Source organism: Cimex lectularius, unplaced genomic scaffold (genome assembly GCF_000648675.2).
Source record: "Cimex lectularius strain Harlan isolate CLEC.00 unplaced genomic scaffold, Clec_2.1 scaffold277, whole genome shotgun sequence".
NCBI classification, from domain to species: Eukaryota; Metazoa; Arthropoda; class Insecta; order Hemiptera; family Cimicidae; genus Cimex; species Cimex lectularius.
Genome location: NW_019394221.1, coordinates 251,348 through 271,595, shown reverse-complemented (window position 1 = coordinate 271,595; position 20,248 = coordinate 251,348). Strand labels below are relative to the sequence as shown.

The following is a 20,248-nucleotide window of genomic DNA, read 5'->3' as shown; positions in this document are numbered from 1 at the left end:
GGACTGCGTCATTATAATAAAATTGCGCTAAAAAAAGCTAATAATTTATTAGAAAAACCTGCTCTAACCATCAGGCTGAGCAGCAGGCGGTTATTGGAGTGGACAATGAGGTTGTAATTTGAAAAAAACAATGTAATGTCATGAGCGATAGCTCACAATTTACGCACTTGCATACCTTAACAATCAGGGAAAGCTAAATGTGCGAGAAAGGGCGAGCTAACTCAATTGAGGGTAATCCCTCACTCTCCGAAACTCTAAATTTCTCTAGAATCCGCTAAATATCAATTTTTCCAGATTGCAGTCCATCAACATCTCACATGTAATGAAAAAAATGGAAAATTCAATCCTTATAATTCCTTAACACTTACCAGCCCACAACACTTGTAAGTCAATTACAATTCAATTATTGTATATATATTACAATAAATGACAATAAGGCGATGTTTGAAATTAATTATAATTGTACAAGAATCGAAGGAATTAAATTTAGATTTTATACAAACGAAATAAATCAAATATAAAATAAGTTTACAGTTTTAATAAAACCAAAGAGAGAGAGAGAGAGAGAGAAAAAAAAAACATAAATTGTCTAAAGCGAAAAAACTCACGGGAGAAGTCAGCGAGAGGAGTGGCGAGTCACCAACAAATGCGGAGAAATCGACAAGCACAAAAAACGGTCGCGAATAAATTGCGGATCTAACTCGTACACAGTCTTTTAAGCTTGCGGCTTGCGGGACTGCCTCGAACACGTGCGGGAGCGAAGAAGAGTCTCTGGACCTCGTCGTCAAGCGCGTCTCCAACAACAAAACCCGTCACTTCACGGCCTTTTAGGTGCGCGACGTATAGATCACAAAAATTCACACTTAACAACAATAATTACATGTAACTTATACTAATTATTTTTAAAACAAAAAATATACAATATATAGAAAATATAGTATGCTTGAACATACCGCCCACCAATTTTTGACCCACAAAAATTCTAGGCTGATAAGCATTGCCTTTTAATGGGGTATGGCGGGAGTAAAGGTGCGAGGGCAGAGGTGGGTTAGTTAGACGACCGAACACCCTAAGAACTCCCTTTGAATCGATAAATGAAACGAGTGTTTTCAAATCGGTGTGAGTTTTTGTTAGTGTTTTTTTTTTTTTTTTTTTTTTTTTTTTTTTTTTTTTTTTTTTTTTTTTTTTTTTTTTTTTTTTTTTTTCCTTTTGTCTTCAGCCATAAAGACAGGTGGATGCGTCACGTTGTTCTGAGTTTATTATAACGTTTATTATAAGTTTATTATAATAACGTCACGTTATTCTGCAGTTCTGAGTGAAACGTAAGATATATGCTATGATTCTGATCAATTTGCTGTATGAGGATGATCTATCTATCAATTCAATGAATGGTGAAGGGTACTTATCTAAACTAAGCAAAACAATTTCTGGTTTTGTCTCAGGTAAATCCTCTCCAACCACAACGTCCAACGATGAAAGTTGTAGACATCGAGGTATTTGAATGCTTTTAAGCTAAGATAAATCTTCATGAAAACCTATCCAAACACGACGGGTTACTTCTGAGTCCCAATCGCACTTTATTTTCCACAATTCCTGTAGGATGGTTTTTGCCCGGAAAATGACAGGCGCACGATATCCGAGAGGATCATATAAACGCGTAATAGTGGAAATGATCCCTCGTTTTATGGCAACTATCTCTTTCGTTTGGTATCTATATGATAGGCTATCTTTTGTCGAGTGCCATTCCAAACCTAAAACTTTAACCGTCGAACCTTCCATAATGGAAAGTTATCCATCTAGAACATGATAGATCTAGAAGGAATCTTATAAAACCAGGGTCTATGTGGGTCCACCAATGTGTGCTCTGGAAATTAGGAGGTAGACGATGCTTCTGTTGAGGTCGACTTGAAAATCAGCAAAATACCTACATCTTATGCCAAGGAAATAAAGTATACCAAGATGATAAAAGAACAGCGAACCAAAAGAAAACGAATGAATGATAAACATCTTCCCACAGCGCAATAATTTTCAATTACATCAAATTTGACAGTCCTGTCATGGCTCGGGTCTTGAAAGAAGATTAATATCACTCCTTTTTGCACCTGTGGTGGTGTCACTTATCAGCATATTTTTCAAATATTAAGTTTTCCCTGCATTGGATTCGTATAGATTAAAAACGTTATCCTCACAGTTAGCCTGGCCTACACCTGTGAGAGACCTGCTCAAGAAGGACATCGTCAAAAACTTCACTTTATTAAAACTAATGAGTTTAATGTGTGGTGTTTAATGAACGTTAGTCAATGATTATTCGGAGATCGTGAGATGCGGTCTGGTGTGACGTAGGCTTTAGAAAAACATTTTCTTTATAGTGCGAACGTTTTGACCTTTATTGAGATCATCTTCAGGGCCTGTGATTTATAAGCATTGTTTAAATTTTATAAATACACACTTTTTACATCCTACATGTATTTGTAAAATTTAAACAATGTTTATAAGTCACAGGCCCTGAAGATGATCTCATTAAAGATGGGAACGTTGCCACGATAAATAAAATGTTTTTCTAACTTCCTACGTAACACCAGTAGTAGCGAATAATGTTAAAACCTTGCTTTATTCCTTTTCTCCTTATTACTATTTCTTCATTATTATTTTTCTCTTAACAACGAACTCAATAACAACTAAATAAAAAGCATTAAAAAAAAAAAAAAAAAAAAAAAAAAAAAAACAGGTATAATTCATTCACATCATCATTGACTGCATTAATGTTAATTTAATGTGTGTGATTATTATACGGTCATATTCAAATACTTGTGCATTAATTAATGGGTGTTGTTAAGGTTTCCATTTTAATCCTTATTCAACTCTGATGTAAACAATGCATATCCATTTATGTATCGTTGTTTACTTTGGCTAATCCTTTATTTAATAAATCTCGCCGAAAATGCCGGAAGACAAAATTGTCACTCGTAGTCTACTGAAGCACTACTGGAAAAAAGGACTAAGTGCGAAAGCAGCCGAGGAAATTTGTGCAGTGGAAGGTGAAAATGTTGTGCATCGTAACACCGCAGGTTTTTTGGTCCAGGTGGTTCCATTCTGGGAACAACAGCCTTCAAGATGAGATCTGGTCGTGCTTCAGTGGTGGATGATGCTGAATTACTCGAGTCAGTCAATAAATATCTGCATGCAATCATTCGAGGATTATCGTCCCAAGCAGGTTTCAAATGTAACGGTAAGCCACCATTTAAAAAAAGCTTAATCACCGAAATAGAAGAGTCTGATCCTCATGACTTGTCAGCTGCCCAAGATCAACAACGAATTAATATCACGTTTGCTTGAAAATTCAAAAGATAATATATTTTGAAAGAGATTGTAACGAGCGATACAAAATGGGTATTTTTTTAAAATCTTATCCACCAAAACCAATGGGTTCCGCAAGTTCAAGAGGTTCAAGAAGAGGTTCGCCATTGGGAAAAAAAGATCATGCTTTGTCTTTGGTGGAATAATGAGGGTGTTTTGCACTTTGAGCTGGTACTAGATGACAGTGCTATTGACGCAGAGCTTTACTGTGAAAAACTTGAAAGAGTATATGTGGTTTTAAAAGAGAAGTACCATGTTTTGCTCAATCGGATAAAGCGAATTTCAGCAAGACTACGATCCTGCCCTTTCACCAAAGAAAACTTTTCAGAAATAAAGGATATTAGAATCTTGCCTCACCCTCCTTACAACCCTGACATCGCACTGTCTGAATATGGTCTTTTTCAGTCAACGGCGCATTTTTTGAATGGCCGGAACGTCGAAAACTATGAGGATGTCAAATTTTGATGTAAGGAGTTCTTCGCCTCGTAAACCACCGACAGGTATCACCACCAAATTCAACTTCTGGCAGAAAGATGGGTTAAAGTAGTTGATAATGATGACCTATTTTTTGAGAAAAAATTTCATGTTTGCATTTTATACTATAGTTTAAATCAAACTTAATTTTAACTTAACTTTAACTTTCTTAACAAGGATTTTTGTAATTATCTATGTATTACATGTTAGGAACATGTAGAATAGACTCCTCGATTCCGGAGTGCACTGAGTCGAGGGAGAAAAAACAACAAACTAGTTATATTAATACTATCCAACGGACTATCTATTGGCTAATATAAATTATTTTTTAATTTCTGCAGTATAAACCTGTACGCTGGAGCCTTTTTAAATTGTTACATAATTATTATTTCTTTCATAAAAGTCTGAATAGTGGGCGTAATTCGGATTGCACAAGGTTTTATAGGGCTCAATTTCAGTGGCCAATTCATATTTTTATATAATTATGTAAGTAAGAAATATTTACGAAAAATATGTTTTCGGTGAAAAAATAAGTAGAAATTTCATTAACAGGTGTGATAACGTTCACGTGGCCGAATTGCAGCATTTCCACATAATGAAAGGAACGAGGCTTTGGCTACGGTTTCGAACCAAATCACCGTTTTAATACCAATCCGATTTTATATCAGTCGATAATTAACATTTGCGACATATTTCTAAAATTTGATCCGAGCCGTTTGAGATAAACTTAGAGGAAAATGTGTCATTGCTCACGAATTTCGGCTGTAAGTTGCCTCATTCTATCTCGTAATTGGTTAAAGAATATTAACCAAATGCTTAGTTCTGCAAGAGGTTAATCTAGAAAACCCGGTTAACAAACATGTCATTTTCATTTTATTACAGTGGCTATCGACAGCATGGTAATTTCAGCCTAGCAGTTAACCAACGCACTCATTTTAATAATTTTTTCTCATTGAAGTATTTGATATTTTTCCTTCACCCTTTATACAAACACAAACACATACCAATCTAATTGAAAGCCAATTGTGCAATTAATATTAATCAATTTATATATATACTATTATATGTATAGTGGTCCAATTGACCCAATTACTTATTTCAATTAATTATCCTTTTTATGAAAAATGAATGATAAATGGCAAAAAGGAAGGAAAATTCGCAAGGTTGTAGGTTGAGATGGGGAGTCCGAGTGGATCGAAGACACGATAGCTCAAGTAGTTAGAGCAACGGCGTATTGATCCGAAGGTCGTGGGTTCGAATCCCGCTCGTGATAATAACTTTTTCTTGGCAACCAAGACCTTACATAAAAAGAATAATTAATTGAAATGTGTAATTAATATGCCACAAAGTACATTTGTACAACACATTCATGCTTATTAATACATTCCCACGAAACAGTTAACCCTAATACATCTAAAAAGAATAATAACTTTAGCAACAATAAAATGATTGTTTTCATAAATGGGGGGACAGAAAGATTCTAGAGGTATTCACGATGTTTGTATGATGTTTACTCGTGTTAACTCGAATAGAGAAATGTCCAGTAAGATCGTGAACGCCCCATTCTTTTTTAGCATGTTTAAACATTAATGTTACCATGTTTAAACGTTAATTTTTCCGGAAAGCTGCGCGTTGCGATTGTTAGAACCAAAAATAATGTTATCACTGTCCTTGAAGGCTTGTTGTTGTTTGTTTTGGTTTTCTTTTGTGTTAAATTGTAAGATGCTAGAAGTTAATAAAATAAGAAAATTAATCAACTCTTTCATTCAAAATGCTATCTATGCACTCGAAAAGTACTAACAAATGCCATAACTAACTGGATCCTAACCTCTAACCGCCTACAACTTTATAGGATATGGGATGTATCTATAATGAATGAGACTTTAAGGACAGGTCAGAATTTAACAAAAGAAATGTATTGGTCTGATTTAATTAATATGTATTTAAGAATAAAAATACGTGTAAACAAAAAAATAGCTGTTAAATTCATGGCTGCCATGTTGGTTACCGACGCCCTAACGGATAGCAATGTGACTACATTTTCGAGCTAACATTCTTTACATGTAACCAAGTTCAATTAAACATGACGTATCGAGCAATCTTTATTTAATTTTTGGATATATACGCGATCATTCTAACAAAAAAGTGTCCGTGTGTTAGTCATGTATGGCATATTCTGAGTCGGGATTACCTTTTATTTACATATTCTTTGTCATATCGTAGTCTGCTTCCAGCCGGTCCAGATCCCAGTCATCTACTACAGTTTTTCCGATACGAGCAAAATTTATCTTCCGAACGAACAGGACGTGTGGATGAATCGAAAATCACCTTTCATCATCAGGAAGTCGGTCCCTAGAGAACAACACTCCAAGGGCGTGCCAGATCGCACACAACTTGGCCGTGTACCCAAATTTGATATAGTTGTACTTGTTCTTTTCTCTATAAGTTCTACTTTCTCTGTTACCATATTTTTATTCATTTAGCTTTTAAGGTCTTTTGAATATATAACTTACCAAGTTGTGACAGTGAGTTGTGATAACAGTTATGTTTGTTTTATACGTTACATAAAAATCGCTTCATAATTGATTATATTTTTCTTATTCTTTTTCAGAGTCCGGTTTTTGATAGGAGGTGGATATATATATATATATATACAGACATGTTATAAAACCACTTTACGCAATACAAGTAAAATATAATTCACACCTTATTTTAGTACATATGTGCAATAACTACCATTTCTCTTATTTTCCTTCTTGTTTAATTTTTTTTAATAAAAAACTGCATTTTTGATCATCTTGAAGATCATCTTTTTGATCAATAATATATTAAAAATTAAATAACTATTTCCTAATGATTGTGTCACATAATCACATTTATATTCCAAGCTACTTTATCGACGACAACTGTTTAATTAAAAATTACACTAGCAGGCAAAAAATTCCACCCAATTGATTTTGCACATAATTTGTCTCATTGTTTTTACCAATAAATATTTGTTTATGCTTTGTTTTAATTTTGGAATATCAATTAGAGGTAAACACACTTAATCCTTAATCCGGAACAAGGATAAAGGAATTTTCAATATTTAGTTTTTACGGAATGTTTAGTTAGTCTCATTTGAATTCTGAATCAATAAACTGTTTAGTTTTCATGATTGTTTTCTTAATTTCAATTTTTAAAGTTAAAAATGCCACGTAGTGATGAGGATGTTTTGCGTGGTGTGGCACTTATTAAATATGCGGATATTGCCATCGGAGTTCCCTAAGAAACTCTGCGAGACGCCGTTAGATGTTTTCAAGGGTCCTACCAAAGAAGGCCCGGTTCTGGAGGCCCTAGGGTAACAGAACCAGAGGATGACCGTTTTTTGACTCTGAGAATTTTGCGAAACCGGCACCTTACTGTTGTTCAAGCCATTCATCAGCTCCAGGAAGCTCGAAGTCCAAATTTCTGAATGCACTGCTCAAAGAAGTTTAAATCAGTATGGAATGGTGGCTATTTGCCCGTTAGAGGACCAAAATTGACCGTAACACAAAGAGTTGCAAGGCTAGCATTTTCTCGAGAACACAACCATTCGACCGTGGCGCTTCCATAGATTTGACTTTGTATCTCCGGAATCTGTTGGCACTCTCAAAACCTACATTTTGACCGTAAATATGTAAGGGTGGAAGATCGAGTGAGGTTTCCATTGCTGTAGTTGGGCAGGTACAAGCTAGTAGACTTTGTAGTTTGGGCTGTGTCCCGCGATCCATATTATTGGCCACCATCCTAGAGCCCCATATGTGACCAATGGTATGACCGTGGTGTAATCATTACGGAGTGTGTTTTCTCCATTTGAAGCTTTGGTCAAGAGTTAAACCTTGGTAATTCCTTTCTGCGGAGAAAGTTAAGTCTTCATCCTTTATAGTGGGAGCTTTTAGATTGAGCCTCCTTCTCTTTGTAAAAAGCATGATATTGGGTTGTCCGGAAAATAATGCAGGATTTTGGTATTAAACAAAAAAAAAGAAACTAGTTACTTTAAAGCAATGTTCTTTAATCAAAATAATTTCCCNAATGAGTAATCCTGTAAACGTAAACAGAATATTTTATATAGATTTTTTTTAATGAAAACTTAAAATCCTGCATTATTTTCCGGACAACCCAATATATGTTTTCTTATAGCTTATTTTTAAACGTTTTTCCCACCCCATCTTCCTACAATTTTACTACAGTTTTCCGTCTGATTTGACAAAATTTCGCCTAATTTCCCTTTTATGATTGTTACCAGGTCAGCTTAACCTACGGTATATCATAAGCTGTTAAGATCTTTTATTAGATCATCGACTACTAGTAACAAAAGAAGTGGTGATAGTATTTCTCCTTGCTGGCATCAGATCCTAGTTGCATAATTACTTGACATAATTATTGATTTTTTCTAATGTTAATGTCTTTTTGATTTTTGGTAGTTTACAGGTGAGAACTAGTTATTGATTCAATTTCGTAAGCATATGTTCTAGAATTAAGAAAACTAGTTTAGTCTATTTGTAAATTAGTCTAAATTTATTGTGACACGGTGATTGTACTCAACTATGTGGAAAGTTCGGAGCTGGGATTGTTATTTTGGTACCGACGACGAGCTTGTTGAAGTATCCACGCTGGGTTTTATTTTTTCAAAGTCTTCTTCGCCGGAGACCCAAAGGCCAGCGTCGACGCAGCGTTTCATATGATAGGCGACTTCATCTTGGGGCATATCGGCAATAGCTTTTTGCAACATGGCGACGTCTTGTTTCAAAAAGCAAGTTTTCATGTTTTGAGGTAGATTATCAAACACTTCGACTGGGTCGAGGCCCCCAGGGCCCAGTCTGGCCTGACGATCCTCCTCTTCTTGCTCCTTGGCTGCGATTTCGAGTTTTTCCCTCGCGCTCTCCTTGACTCGCTCGATGAAAGATCTCAGTTCGTCCTCGAAGTTCGACTTGTAACAGCCGTCGCAGATTTTGATCTTAGAGAAAAACGTCGTCACGCAGTTTCTCGGATCGGCGTCGAGCCTTTTGGCCAACTCAAGAATGTACTGCATGCAGATGCACTGATGGGCAACGAGCTTGGACAACTTTGCCTTTTCCTGCAGTTCGAGATTTACACACCATATGACTAGATAATTCGCAGTATCTTCACAGACTAAGTGAGGATGATCTTCCAAAAACTGTTGACTTTCGTCGTAACTCCTGAGCGTGCCGTACTGCTGCAATGTCTTTTCGTTCTTTTTAATAAAATCCTGCAAACGCTTTTCTCTTTCTTCTTCTGTCAGAGTTGGCGGTTTAGTAGGAGAATTCCTCTTTATCAAGGTCTTTGTGTAACCCGGCTGGCTGATTGTATCTATGTTCCAAGGTGTAAGCCTTTCTTTATTTTTCAGCCGTTCTTCTATTTGGTCGAACGTTTCCGCAGTTTTCTCCAACTCTTCGAGTAAAGATCTTTCGACGGAAGTGTCCCCTTCACCGGAACCATCGGTCAATTTCATTTTCAACTCTTTGATTTTGTTTTGATTGTCCGTTTTGGCTTTGGCTAAATCGTCCTTTTCCTTTTGGGCCTCTTCCATCCGCCGGATCCTGGCCTGGTGTTTATAATCGAAAAGGGCTGAAGATTCGATGCTGGGGTGCGTTTCATCTTCATCGTCGGATATCTCGATTTTTCTCCACTTGCTGTAGTCGACCATGTTCGTTTTACTGGCAATTTTGACACCGGTATGAAGAAATGATAAGAAAAACACGATTTTATAATAATGGGAGTTCTACAATAAATTTAAAAGTGTTACATTTAAATTTTTTCACAGATGTTAGATTACATGTGATTGATGCTTTATTATTCTCTTCTAAGCAACAAATCCTTGCGAATTAAGTTGTAATAAAATAGGTTTAGGTCATAACTTTGTTTTTTCCACAACTTAGATAACGAATTGTATTGAATTATCTTTTCACATTCATATATTTATTTTTATGTACATATATTTCATGGATTTTATTATTTTTTAAGCAAATTGATCAGCCAGATTTTTAGTTCAAAAGAAGTAAAACATCGTTTGAGGTCGTGAAATACTGATTTTGGCATTTACCTTTTTTTTAAATCCATCTAACGTATTTTTTTCTTTTAGAGTCTTTTGTGAGGATTTTGAATATAACCAGTTCATGCTACGAATCGAGAGCATAACATTATAAAATGCTGTTAAAAGAATCTAGAATGTGATAGTGTCGATTGTGCTAATACTTCAAAATAGCCCACTTTTGTTACAAAAATTCTCAACTGAAACACATCCAACATGAGCACACTTTGAATTTAATTGAAAGAAGTTTGGGATAAGAAAAACATAAATTTGAAAAGGATCTTGAATTGAGTTTTAATTTTAAACCTAGAGCCAACTGCACTAACACATCTCAAGACTCACTACAATGAGTTTAATAAAAGTTCTGTTTTTATATAACTTATTTTTATGTGCTTTGGCTTTGCATTCCTGGGAGGGTAACATTTTCGAAATGGCCCATCATTAATCCACGGTATGTGTTGCACAAGGTACCGCACGTCCACCACAACCAGTGTGCCTCAGTCTTCGGCGAAGACAATTGGCCAATTCGAACGGGAACAATGAAAAACTGCGGCCAATTAGCGGTTTTAAATTACATTTTGTAACGTATTTCCCGCATCCTCATAGGTAGAAAATATTCGCAAGTGCTTATTTTTTAACTTTACAATTTCACGGCGCGGGCGGTTTGATCGTAATGGTATGACGTAGTGCTAACAAGAAAATCGGAAGGACGATTAATCGGAATACTTTCAACCGCAGATCAATGGAAATTGTTTAATTTAAAGTTAAAAGCATAATAATAGCCTATCATCTCTTTGAAAACTATTAAAAAATAGAGTTGTAGAGTTAGCTTATGCTTTGGAAAGGGTTTCAACTCACATAGCAAGTGTTTATTGCGACTTGGGGGGGGGGAATAGTTTTATTTGTAAAACCTACCCTTCTTGGAAAGGGTTCAAATACCAAATATCACTGTGAAGAACACTCACGGCAATGTTGCCAACCAATTAAAGAAGTACAGTAATTAATTACCTTGGGATATTCATAGACAATCACATGAAATGGAATGAACAGACAGAATATTTAAGTGTTAAACTAAGAAAATGCATTTGTATTATTAACCAAATAAAATGATTTCCCCATTAAAACTATAAAATTAATATATATAACCCTTTTCCAATCAATAATGCTATTTCGAATTACAGCTCGGGGTGGTTACATATAGATACATTGTTGAGCCATTTTATATCCTGCAAAAAAGAAGCCTGAAAATGTTATAGAAAAAAATTTCAGATTTACGTCTAAATTATTAGTTGAAGAAATAGGAGTTTATAGCATATATCGAATCTCTGTGAAAAATTTATTTATATTATTTTACAATGAAAAAAATAAATCACTTCAAAACAAATGTGTTACAAGAAGAATTTTCTATTGAATGAAATTACTTATGATAAGAAAATAAATATTAGTCAAAATTCACCAGATTACAGAGCAATAATATTGTTAAATAAAATATTCCCCAACCTATAGTTACCCAGGACCAGCAGTTTGTAAAAGATATTCACGCTTTTGCAAAACAAATGAAACATTCACCATTTTATAAATTAAATTTACAGTTTTACCAACAAAATTCACCTTTTTGAAAATCAGATTCGTCTTGTTGCAAATGAAATTCGTTCTTTTGCAAATTAAATTCACTCCTTTGAAAATCAAACTCACCCTTTTACAAATCGAATTCCATTTACTGTTTTACCAACAAAATCCCCCCCCCCAATAAAATGAACCCTTTTGTAAAATAATTCAACCTTTTACAAATGAAATTCACCGTTTTGCAAATTAAATTTACTGCTTTACCAACAAAATAAACTCTTTCGGAAATTAGATTCATCTTTTGCAAATTAAATTCACTCTTTTAAAAATCAAATTCACCGTTCCGCAAATCGAACTCAGCCTTGTGCAAATCGAATTAACGGTTTTGTACATTTAATTTAACATTTTGCAAAACTAATTTATTTTTTGGCAAATCGAATTAACTCTTTCGCAAATCATATTCAACCTTTCTTAACTAAATTCACTATTTTGAAACTCAAATTCACCCTTTTGCAAATTAAATTCACCCTTTTGGAAATTAATTTCACTCTTTTGTACATTAAACTCAAAATTTTGCAAATTAGATGCACCTTTTCACAAATCGAATGCTAATACTTTGTAAATTGTATTTACCCTTTTAACAATGAAATTCAGCTAGTTACAAATCTAATTCTCCCTATTGCAAGTTAAATTCACTGTTTTTTCAAAAAAAAATCCATCCTTTTGGAAATTAAATACGTCCCGTTGCAAATTAAATTCACTTTTCGCAAATCAAATTTCCCCTTTTGTAAATTAAATGCACTCTTTTGAAAATAAAATTCAATCTTTTGCAAATTAAATTCACTTTTTCGCAAATCAAATTCCTCCTTGTGTAAATTAAATGCACTCTTTTGAAAATCAAATTTATCTTTTGCAAATCGAATTATTTGTTGTAAATTAAATTCACTCTTTTAAAAATCAACTTCACGCTTTTACAAATCTAATTCACTTAAATTGCAAATTAAATTGACTGTTTTATCAATAAAATGCACCTTTTTGGAAATCAGATTCGTCCCGTTGCAAATTGAAATCACACTTGAAGTTATGCTTTATTTCATTCAAATAGTCCTGTTTGTCTGAAGTCTTAAATTCGAAAAATTTAGGCCATTGTTCTCCCTATAGTTTTATTTTTCCTCCCGCTTTCTCATATATATTTAATATAGAAATCATTATAATTAAATTTGTAAACCTTCCTTTTTAACAAAATATCAACGTTGCCTTTAGGTTTTGAGAAGTTGTTCTGAGTGAGCTCGCTCCTCCAAAAATTACTCTAAAACCTACTTGTTTAAAAATTTCACCTAGTTTTTCTGATAGATCACCAATGTATGGTACGGGACGAAATTTCAAAAACGACTACCCAACCCGCCTAAATTATTTCTATAAAATAAGTAATCGAAAATAGTATCATAGTTTTATGTAAAATTAAACTAATAATCTTGCGATTCCAGGCGAACAATAAATATTTTATAACTTGTAAACCATAAATAAATAACAACTTTATAATTGACGTACATTTTGTTTGTCAACGATTGTTGCATATTTTTGACTTTTTGAAAACAATTCTACTTTCATAAACTAAATAGAAAAGTATGGGGAGGTATTTGAAATCAAAGACTTGTATGCTTTCAATAATAATCTGTGTACAATTTACAGATTTAACAACCTGTACAGTTTTAAAAATCTAGCTATTCTTGATTATCATAAAAATGGGGTTGACATGTTTCATACACTCTACGGTTTCTTAAGAATCGTTTTTCATCTTAAAACTAAAACTATCTATTTGCTAATAATAATTATCTATCACTTGCTGGGAGAGAGAGAGAGAGTGAGAGAGAGTAGATAGATAGATGGAGGAATAAGGTTATTAATCTTCCGCACAGTTTCGTTCTGTAGATCTTTTTAACAAGCATCTAATATGCAAAGTTCTTCATCACCTTATCCTTGGTTTATTAACAAAAATAATTTCAAAAAGTTGTATTTCTATTTCTAAATTGAAGTACTGAATATTGAATATACAAACCGAGTATACATGGTAAATTATCGAATTGGTTCCATGCCCGTTGTGACATAAAAAGCAAACCCACACAACAAAAAAACAAAAACAAAAATATTTATTTTTGTGTGGAACAATCGTAAATAAAATTTAACCAAAACATTGATATTTTATTATAAAACATACAAAACAATTTATTTACAAATCACAGGATACAATTGTTTAACTAAAAAATATTTACTAGACGTACTTTTTGGGTGAGAGGTGTTTGGTAGATGTGTACACCTTAGCTCCGTTCGTTGAGTAAGTAACTTTAGAGGTAGCTGCGCCTTTACCGTATCCTCCTTGTGTGGAAGAGGAACCGCCGTTTCCTCCGGTAGAGCTGCCGTATCCGCTGGAAGAACCACTACGTTCTCCTTCTCTTAAAACATAAGTCGGCTGAAGGCGATGCCCTCCGAACCCATGGGAATGAGCTCCACCAAATGCACTGCGTGAAGAGCCACCTTCTTGACCGTAGTTCGACGAAAGTAGCTGATATCCACCTCCGAGAGATACAGAAGAACCGCCTTCATTACCGAGGTGTTGAAATCCACCTAGACCGCTTCCGCTAGAGCCTACAGTAGAACCATGAACGTGTTGGAGTTGATTATCACCGGACGAACTTCCGTAGTTGCTTGACAATCCACCATGTCCAGCTTCACTTACGAGGTTTGATGGTTGAAAGTGGTGTCCGCCATATCCATGCGCATAGACATTACCGAAGGTCCCTCCAGAGGAACCGCCTTCGTTGCCATTGTGAGATAAAAGATTATACCCACCTAAAGATCCACTTCCAAGAGTACCTCCTGATCCACCTTCACCGTGATATGACAAGTGTTCGTAGCCTCCTAACGATCCGCTTCCGAGGGATCCCTCTGATGCAACGCCATGGGAAGATAGTAATTGATAGCCTCCAGAAGCGCCTTGTCCACTAGCGACACCACCATGTCCACCAAAGTAAGATGGCTGAAGAAGGTGTCCTCCAAATCCATAAGAATGAACTCCTTCCAAAGATCCACCAGAAGAACTGCCTTCGTTACCATTGTGAGACGAAAGAAGATTATATCCACCTACTGTTCCTGATCCGCCTTCACTGCCTAGATGGGTAAGCCCGCTAGAGTAGCCTGCTTGTCCTCCTTCTCCGACCAGGTAAGTAGGCTCAAGTAATCCACCATGACCATATGATTGGAATACTCCAAGATTACCACCAGAAGAAGCACCATCATTGCCATTCTGGTAAGACTGGTAGTATTCACCTAATAATCCGCCTACGAGAGATCCCTTAGAACCACCCTCATTGCTTTGTTGAGAATTTTGTAGTTTTCCAGCGGAAGAGCCCGACGATCCCTCTTCCTGCTCTTCTTTAACTAAGTACGACGGTTTAAAGTGGTGTCCTCCATATCCGTGACCATAAATACCTCCGAAAGAACCTTGTGATGAACCAACCTCATTTCCTTGATGAGAATATTGTAACCGACTTGCTCCAGATGAGCTGCTAGATCCACCATGCCTGCCTACGCCGAGAGAGTAAGATGGTTGAAATTGATGTCCTCCGAATGAACTCCCAGAAGAACCGCTGTTGGACCGGTGTTGATATCCACCTGAACCACTACCGCGGGATTCTGATGAACTGCCATGCCTGCTTGATGATCCAACCTGTCCACCTTGTCCGTAAGAATGATAACCTCCAAAGCCACCGGATGAACCGGCTTCGTTACCATGAGACAATTGATGGAACCCACCGAATGAGCCTGAATTACCTCCATGGGATCCTCCGAAAGAACCACCGGATGAGCCGGCTTCATTATCATGAGACAATTGATGGAACCCACCAAATGAGCCTGAATCACCACCATGGGATCCTCCGTAAGAACCACCTGATGAACCGTAGACTACTTCTTGAACTTCTTTTTGGTAAGAGTTAGAGTTGGCGTAACCAACGCCAACATGGCCCTTTTTGTCTACAAGTTTGACAGGTCCTCTGTGCACTTTGGTGACGTAGCCTCCTTTCTTGCCTTCGACTGTATACTCGACGACCCTCTTCGAACCGCCGGGTTCCAAAAGGCTGTAGACTCCTTCTGTGTGATCTCCCTTCCGTTGTTCCTTGTGGCTTTTGACATCTCCGGTGTGAGGATCCTTCACGTCGTATTCGAAATAATAGTGAGGTTCTGTGTAGTAATCGACTTCGTGATGCCCTCCATGGCCATATTCGACGGGGACTGCCCGGATTGCGATGAATAAAGTTGTTAAAACTAATATCTGAAATATAAAAATAAATATGATATACACTTTCACATAATATCATTATTATATATCCATTTATACCATAAGAAAACATAATAAATAAGTTTAAAACTATCATTCACTAACTATATTACACTTTATTTATGAAAATATTTTTTTTTAAATAGGAATTATATGACTCTCTGCGATTTGACCTGAGCTTTTGACTCAATAAATCACGACTTGTTCTTAGAGAAGCTTCAGGATTATGGTGTTAGGGATACAACGAAATGAAAAGTAACCAATAACACTTCCAGTCAGAGAACTGTGATACGTGGCGTACCTCAGGGTTCAATCTCAGGACCACTTTTTGAACATATGTTTAATGATTTTAACTGCTTTCAACCAATCTTGACAATAACTTATGTTGGCATAGTTATATTGATAAAATAAGTATAAAATTGTCAAAAATATGCTTTATAATTTACAAATTGAGGAATCAAGTAGTCACCTTGAGAATGCTGTACATGGGTCTTTCCTGGGTAACTAGCTATACAATTCTGGGATGGAGAAAGCCATGATGTGAATATTTTAAAGTCACAAAAAAAGGCGCTTAATGTCAATGTAATGGGTTAGGTTTAAGGAGAGTGTGATTGAGGTTATGTTGGAGCAATCGGCTGCAATTCAAGTTAAACTAGAGGTATTTTGCTATCTACTTTTTGGTAATCTTTTCAAAGGGGTTGTTGACCAAATATTCGTATAAGGATTCAGTAGAAAAAGATACTGAAAGAAGCAAATTTTGGATACTTTTTGAATTCACAATTTTTCGCATGACCATTTTCGCGCATTCAAGTTACGGGAGGGTTGAAGTTGACCCATGGTTGGTTTAGGTAAGGATTTGGGAGTAATAGAATTAGGGTTATGAGCGGGTTAGGTTAGCTGATGTAGTTATTCTATCTTATTTAGAGGGATTTGCTGCTAAACATGTTAAACTGAGGTAAAATGAAAAATTGAAAATTGTTAACCATACCTACTGTCCATGTCTCGACCGTAACTAGAGACAGAAAGGTTCTAACAAAATTTTACCTAGTCTTCAGAAGATGAGAGCACAGAAGAAAAGAGAAGATTCAGAATAAAGGAGCACTTTTAGAATATGCTTGTTGGGCTGGATACACCATTTTTGTTGTGATTTAATCGTCATTGGTTTTCTGTTTTAGGGAGGTGAAGATGGGTTGGGTTGGTTAGGTAGCACCAAAGGTTAGGGTTAGGACGGGTTAGGTTAGGTTAGGTAGCACTTAAGGCTAAGGTTAGGACGGGTTAGGTTAGGTTAGGTAGTACCTAAGGTTAAGGTTAGGACGGGTTAGGTTAGGTTCGATTCTTCTCCCTTCATTGCTTTTAATCGGACTCCGGTACCCACATCAAAGTTACGAGGTTGCGTATTCCCAGGAGTTGGAGATATATTAGGCATTCCCAGAGCATATTGACTACTCCACCACCCTTAGTTCCTTGGCTCCATACAAAGAGCGCCAAGGAATGCCATCCGACGGCAGCGAGTATTTGAGTCCCCTGTAACGATTCTTGGAAGAAACGGGGTTTTATTGAATATAGTAATAATAGTTGTGTGTACTTAGTTTGTGTTAAGAGTGAAGGTATTTATACTTCTCCTGTTCTTGACTGAACTTGTGTTCAAGCGTTGTAAAAATCGTGTTTAAATGTTAACATGCAAAGGAATATCTGTAGTGTATATTGAAAATAGAAATAGGCCCAATATGGGGGGTTTTACTCTGAGGAACACCCGCTCTAATGCGTACATAAGGTGAAAATTCAGTTCCCTGAAGGACTCGGCAAAATATGTCCAACAGATATGATCTCATTATAAGATAGCTCGCTTAGAGGATGTTCTTCAGTTTCAGGCTCGATCGATGATCTGTTCTAAAACAAGAAAAACACCCAAGAAATGGAGTTTTTTTCTAAGAGGAGAAACGATGTTGTCGGCAAAACGATTCGGCTGTTAAGTGATGGAGAGAAAGGAGCGGATCATCAATTTAAAAATAATTTTTTACTTTTTTTCAAGTTAGGCAAGGTCAAAAATGATGGTGCATTTGAGCTAGAAGTATAATTTCTCTTTTTAATTCTTTTGATCTAATCCTGACCTCGCTCCTTCTTTCTACGGCTTCTTTCTGACTTGTATGTTAAATGAGCAAAGTATCAGGTCTAAAGAAGTAAAAGCTGTTGAATTCATTTACCTCTAAAGCCTAGGCCCGCGTATGTGTCCGGCATGTAGAGAAAGGTTGCTCGATGTGTCCCACCTAATTGACGGCTGCAAATCCTTGGGTCTTTATAGAGAGCGCGCAGGAATGCCACCCGATTTGAGAATTGTGCTTGACCAATGCAGCGAGTATTTGGGCCCTCTGTTACGATTCCCAGAGGAAGGTTGTTCTATTGTATATAGTAATAATAGTTGCGTATACCTACCTGAATTGACCTGATTGTTGACAATACGTCCCCCCTCCCAAAAAAATTGAATAATGGTCAATTATGACCGCTAAACATGTATGGATTAATATAATTTTTAATACGTTCCCACTCACACTATGAAAACTGTTCACACATAAATTTATAAGTGTCATAAAGGAAAAAATTATTTAAAAAATCCTTTTTATAATGTGAAAGAATATCTAATCTTTGCATGTTGGTAAATTTAATATTGTAACCTTAACAAAGCATTTACTATGTATATATGTTTGTCTCATTGTAAATAAAATTTAAATCTAAATCTAACCTAATTTTATTTTATAATTGATTATAATTTTTAAAAAAGCAGTCTTCTTGTTGAAAACGGTCATCATTTGGAATAGAAAAAAAAACGGTTTCCGTTATGTAGCTGTATTACTTATTTACTTAAACAAAATAATGGGTGAAAAAAATCAAATTTTACCATTTTAAATTGACCATACGTCAATGCTATAAGCATATTTAATATTTATGTGAGTTATTTTAGTAAATAGAAAAGAAATTTTGCAATAAATACACAATTAGAAAACTAAATTCTTAAAATAGTATTTTGTGGGGAAAAAATGTTAAACCGGTTTAGAATTATGGAGAAGTGAACGCGTATTTTATAATTCTGCAACCTCTCACCTTAAGCATAACGAATCCAGTCTGAAAATGATCTGGTTTAAAACCTTTGCATTGCTATATATATACTTACGGTATCCACCTCTTCAATCTGACATCCTTTCCCCCTCTACGAATTTCCCATGAGAATTTATATAATGCCGTAAAATGCAATATGATCAATTTGTAAAACTGCAACATGTGCATAATATCGCTCCGATGTACGTTGAATCGTTTGTTTATCCCTGGAGTTTGATTTGTTTTAGATTAGACCGATTCCATAAACTTTCACTTTTATTTCGACTATTTAATCAATCTGTCGTGTGTTTCATATCATTTTTTTTCCATAAAATAGTAACCAATTGTAAAGTGATGAAAAACTGCTAAAACTCCAATAACTCTCTCTCTACCAAATACTCTAAAAATTTAAAGCCTTTAAGGTCAAGTTAAACATTGCTTTCAAGCACACTAATAATTTCAACTCGTCAAACAACTATTGACAAAACTTTCATTAAATTTTTGTCCACTAAACCTAGCTATATTCCATTTCCGCCGATTTTTTTCCTATGAACTATTGACTATAATCTTGATACAATTTGTTGACATGTGATATACATATTTGGACAGTTTAAGATTTAGAAGCTTTGGCATTGACGGTAACATACAATTGGCCATACATTGTTATAATATTATAGTGCGACGTCTGAGTTATAAGTAGGGAGAGACAAAACGATGACTTTGTCATGTGGTGGAGGAGGTGGGATTGAAACCGTATTAAAAAAAATTAATCATCTACCAAAATGTTGTGTACATTTTGTACAAAAATGTTTTTTCGGATTTTACCGAGCGATCTTCCAAGACAACTGAATAATGAAGTATGAAGAGCGGAAAACTGTATTGAAAAAAATAAAGGAAAATTTTGGAAAGAAGATTTTATTTAAATTAAAACGATGACTCATGGCAATTTCGAAAATTGTATCTGGAATACAAGGAACATTTTAAATGTCTGCTTGTTCAAATTTGGATATTTTGGTTTTCAAGCTCTAAAATGCTCAAATCGTTAAGTATTCAAGCGATGCCCCTAAATGGTTCAACCACCTCTTTCATGCGTAATCTACCGCCTTCTTATTCTTTTTATAGGGTTTTTGCCTACTGTGACTCAGAAAACCACAAATCCTGATTTTTTCTTAAGACATTTAACATGCAAATTATACGTTTCAATAATTTACCTAATGAAATGCATAGAAGATTTAATAATAGAGTTAAAAACATCTCGTTTCAACGTAATTGAGACAAGCTAAATAGTAAAATTAATATTTGAGACATGGTTCAATAAAAATTTCATCCTAGACTTTTGTAAAAAGTTA

At 35.4% G+C, this 20,248-nt stretch overlaps 2 protein-coding genes across 2 annotated transcripts; both read right to left on the bottom strand.

Moving 5' to 3' along the window:
* Positions 1 to 8,342: 8,342 nt before the first annotated feature.
* Positions 8,343 to 9,638, bottom strand: LOC106666584 (hsp90 co-chaperone Cdc37-like). Its single transcript, XM_014393874.2, has one exon. It carries the CDS (start codon positions 9,518 to 9,520, stop codon positions 8,426 to 8,428), a length of 1,095 nt encoding a protein of 364 aa, XP_014249360.1. The 5' UTR covers positions 9,521 to 9,638; the 3' UTR covers positions 8,343 to 8,425.
* Positions 9,639 to 13,678: 4,040 nt separating this feature from the next.
* LOC106666596 (glycine-rich cell wall structural protein 1.8-like) lies at positions 13,679 to 18,946 on the bottom strand. Its single transcript, XM_014393884.2, has 2 exons — positions 18,906 to 18,946; positions 13,679 to 15,800 (listed from the first exon to the last, which is right to left on the bottom strand). The coding sequence occupies exons 1-2, from the start codon at positions 18,912 to 18,914 to the stop codon at positions 13,743 to 13,745; spliced, it is 2,067 nt and encodes a 688-aa protein (XP_014249370.2). The 5' UTR covers positions 18,915 to 18,946; the 3' UTR covers positions 13,679 to 13,742.
* Positions 18,947 to 20,248: the final 1,302 nt, after the last annotated feature.